Source organism: Atta colombica, unplaced genomic scaffold (assembly GCF_001594045.1).
Source record: "Atta colombica isolate Treedump-2 unplaced genomic scaffold, Acol1.0 scaffold174, whole genome shotgun sequence".
NCBI lineage: Eukaryota > Metazoa > Arthropoda > Insecta > Hymenoptera > Formicidae > Atta > Atta colombica.
In genome coordinates this window covers 66,962-70,310 of record NW_017259265.1, presented here as the reverse complement: position 1 = coordinate 70,310, position 3,349 = coordinate 66,962, and the positions used below count along the sequence as shown (strand labels likewise).

The 3,349-nt window shown below is 28.6% G+C and overlaps 1 protein-coding gene across 1 annotated transcript in view; it reads right to left on the bottom strand.

Annotated features, from left to right (window-relative positions):
* LOC108686314 (major royal jelly protein 1-like) overlaps window positions 1-354 on the bottom strand; it is a 3,804-nt gene extending 3,450 nt beyond the window's left edge. Inside the window, exon 1 of the mRNA XM_018191560.1 lies at window positions 165-354. Within this exon, the coding sequence (XP_018047049.1) occupies window positions 165-354 (190 nt within the window). The remainder of the gene's footprint in view (window positions 1-164) is intronic.
* Between the last annotated feature and the right edge of the window lie 2,995 nt (window positions 355-3,349).

Below are 3,349 nucleotides of genomic sequence, written 5' to 3'. Positions count from 1 at the left end.
TATATATATATTACAATTTTATTACAGCAGTAATTTGTTGTATTAGTAATATCATATGATCAAACTTAGAGAATGACATTTAATACAACAGTAAATAATAAAGAAATCCATAAAGAATATCAATATAAAGAATGGTTACAAAATAATGAATAATGCCTACTTACCATCCGCCCTATCTACATCGAATAAAAAACCTTCTTTAGGATCATATTTGCCGAAGAATATTGCTTCTTCTTTTTGTTGTGGATTATCCCAGAGAATATCTATGTATTTCCATTCGTAATTGAGAAGCAATTTACCGAAACTTGTAATTATCATCGACAGAAATAATATAGCAAACAAAAAATGTTTCATTTTTTTCGTACTGTATAGTCAGGTATATGCGCAATAATATGTATAGTTAAACTGAGCTATAAGAAATACGTATTTCGTGAAAGCGGATATATAAATGAGACTTATTTTGGCAAGTATGATATTATATATTCGTATTTATGATATTATATATTCGCATTATAATGTATATGAAAATTCAAAACTATTTCCTCATTTAGCTTATCTGATAAACAATTGCAACCTAATTGTAAGTTAAACTCAGAATTGATATTTACATTCATTTCATAAGAGATACATACATTATATCTAACGCATTTACATAATACATTTACATACATGTATTCTCTCACATATTCTAGTCATTGATAATATATCTAGAACATTTAGTGAATATATGTATAATCAGTTGATATAACTATTACACATAATATATGTATAGAATTTGATATTTTATCAAATAACATAATAAATTATATTGAGGATTCGTTTAATTTGTTTCTATATTTTTATTAATCATCAGGAGATAGGCGTTTTACGCTAAGATCGGCGTAGCGATATGTCAGCGTGAGACCGGCTGTGTATCTTTACGCCGTCGAGATTTTCCAGACAGCGACTATGGGATTTCAATAAAGACTGAACCTATCAATTTCTAAGTAGGTTCAATTGATAGCTTTCGTCTGAAATATATAATGAAAATGTTTTTATTTTTTCTCTCGTGCCTTATGACTGGAGATATTTGCGATGCGAAAGTTTTGATGTGTGCAACTTTTGCAACTTCGTTTTAAGAAACGACCTCATTATCGTTGGACATTCCGCGTATTCCTTATGTGTTCTTTTGATATTTTTTGCGCAAAGGACACTAGTAATATATGATCGGCGAGCGCTGCAATCTGTACGGTAGTAAAGCTCTAGATATATCAAAGTAGCGCGAAGGTCCTCCATTTTCGACTTACTAATCATATCATATATCAATGATATTAAGCGCTTATTGGACAACTAGATCGAAAATGGCGATTAAAATAGCTAATAAGAAAGTTATCGGCATTTCGACTCAGATAAAAGGATTGCGCTACTTTGGTACATCTTTATACAGTAGTATCTTGGTTGGTTCAAAACAATGGAATTGGGAAAGTTCGTCTAACAAGAGAACAATCGGAACTGTCTCTCACCGATTTTGATGAGCTTTGGATACGTTGAAGAGCATCAAAAAATATTAGATCCATTATTTATATTAGATAGATATTTTTTTATAACTGTGTATTTCAACGTTTAGGAAGTGAAACATCCTCTCGAAAATAATGGATCTTTTTGTTTTCAGCTCGAATTGGAAATTGTGCCGCATATAAAAAAATATTTTATAGTATTTTATAATCTGTATAACAGTGTGTTCACTTTTTAAAAAGTCAAATTTTTTAATTTATCTTTACCCTTTCTTATCAGGGTTGCAAAATTAAAAAAATTTTTCAGAACAGAAATTAAAGAGTATCGAATGCTGAATTCATTCATGTATATGATAATGTTGTGTTCCACGATTAAATTTTTCAGAAAACGAGATGATAATCGTGTTGCAGACGCTATGCACATTATCATCTCGTTTTCTGAAAAATTTAATCATTGAATTAGGAATATAAATATTTATTTTCTGTAAGTAAATGTTTAGTTGATACTATTCTCACTTTATATGCGCACACGCACGCACGCACGCACACGCTCACACACACACACACACACACACACACACACACACACACACACACACACAAATATATTTTTTCAGTGCGATATCTGTTTATTTTTTTCTTATATCGATATTCAACAGTGATTTATATTCTATAAGGATGAGAAGAAATCTTCCCTTGTTATTCTCCATAATGTTCATTGTGGAATATCGATTTAATTTGATTATTAACTTAATTACATATTTAATTAATAGGTTTGTATAATATACATCAGAGAGAGAGAGAGAGAGAGAGAGAGAGAGAGAGAGAGAGACGGAGATAAGTTTTATTTATATCATCTAAACACAAGGAACGCCATTTGATGGACAAAGTTAGATACTATCATCTTACTTTATTTACACTTATCTAACTTTACCATCAAATGGCGCTTCGTATTTAATTGATATACTCATATAAAACAATCTTAATTCCAATTTTATTATTATTTTATTTATATGCTAACAATCATATTATGTTAGGAAAATCATAACAAAATTTATTTATCCTTAAATTAAAATTATTCTTTCATATTGAAAGAAAATGTATTTTAAATGTAGCCATGTATTTCAAAATTTACAATAAGAAATTAAAAATATGAAGATATCTTATTAATTGCAAGAAGAAAAGTACTTTTATGTTTTTTACCTTTGCAATGGGAAATTGCATTAAGAAAATACGGAAGTTTACCTCGTTGATATTATTATAATAGAATAATTTATAATTTATAATAAGATGTGTATTTGATATCTATTTGATAAGATCAATAATTCCACTATGTCTAATCTTCCACTTACAAATTCCATTTTTGGCTCATATGCAACGAGTTCCTAAGAAATAATATCATTTAATAAAAATATAATACTGAGAATCATTGTTAACAATAATTATAGAGTCATAAGTAATTTGTAAAATAATTTGATATAAAGAATAATTATAATAATGATATAAAGAATAATTATAATTATAATTAATTCGGGTATCTTACTTTGTATTTGGAATTAATTTTCTTAGTTGTGTCCGCGCCAAAGAGATTGTATACATAGAGTAGATAAGGCATAGTAGTTCCTGTAAGTGGAAATGTAATGGGCCTTCTACAATAAGCCATTAGTCATAAATCAGAAGTTAAAAATTGACTAATCACAGTCATCAATTTTTAGCTTCTGACTTTTGATTTATGATTAATGGCTTATTGTAGAAGATCTATTAAGCGGGGAGCACAGATTCTTGCATAACGCATAAAGTATAACGCATAAAGTATAAAAAAATCAACCAATTAGAGTCCTTTATTTCACGGAAAG